The sequence below is a fragment of the Cariama cristata genome, unplaced genomic scaffold (genome assembly GCF_000690535.1).
Source record: "Cariama cristata isolate BGI_N322 unplaced genomic scaffold, ASM69053v1 scaffold27813, whole genome shotgun sequence".
NCBI lineage: Eukaryota > Metazoa > Chordata > Aves > Cariamiformes > Cariamidae > Cariama > Cariama cristata.
Window position 1 is genome coordinate 1 of NW_009610618.1, and position 244 is coordinate 244.

At 65.6% G+C, this 244-nt stretch overlaps 1 protein-coding gene across 1 annotated transcript in view; it reads left to right on the plus strand.

Moving 5' to 3' along the window:
* Nucleotides 1–3: 3 nt before the first annotated feature.
* LOC104159919 (tudor domain-containing protein 6-like) overlaps nt 4–244 on the plus strand; it is a gene marked incomplete at its 5' end in the record, with an annotated part of 11,663 nt that continues 11,422 nt past the window's right edge. The window contains 2 exon segments of the mRNA XM_009697944.1: nt 4–241; nt 244. The exon segment at nt 244 is cut by the window's right edge and continues 6,206 nt beyond it. Coding sequence (XP_009696246.1) covers nt 4–241; nt 244 — 239 coding nt within the window.

Here is a 244-nt window from a genome sequence, read left to right on the forward strand (position 1 = left end):
AGGCTGGTGGCCGGTGGGGCTGAGCTGTGCGTTGGAGACCTGGGCCTGGTGGAGCTGGTTGGGCTCTGGTATCGCTGCTGTGTGGTGAGTCGCCGTGGCCATGACTACCGTGTGTTCCTGCTTGATGAGGGCTGCACGGTGGCCACGTCCGCCTGTTACCTGGCACGGGGCTGCAAGGAGCTTTTCCAGCTGCCCTCGGAGGTGCTGGGCTGTATTGTGGCTGATGGCGGGCCCCCTTGGGGCT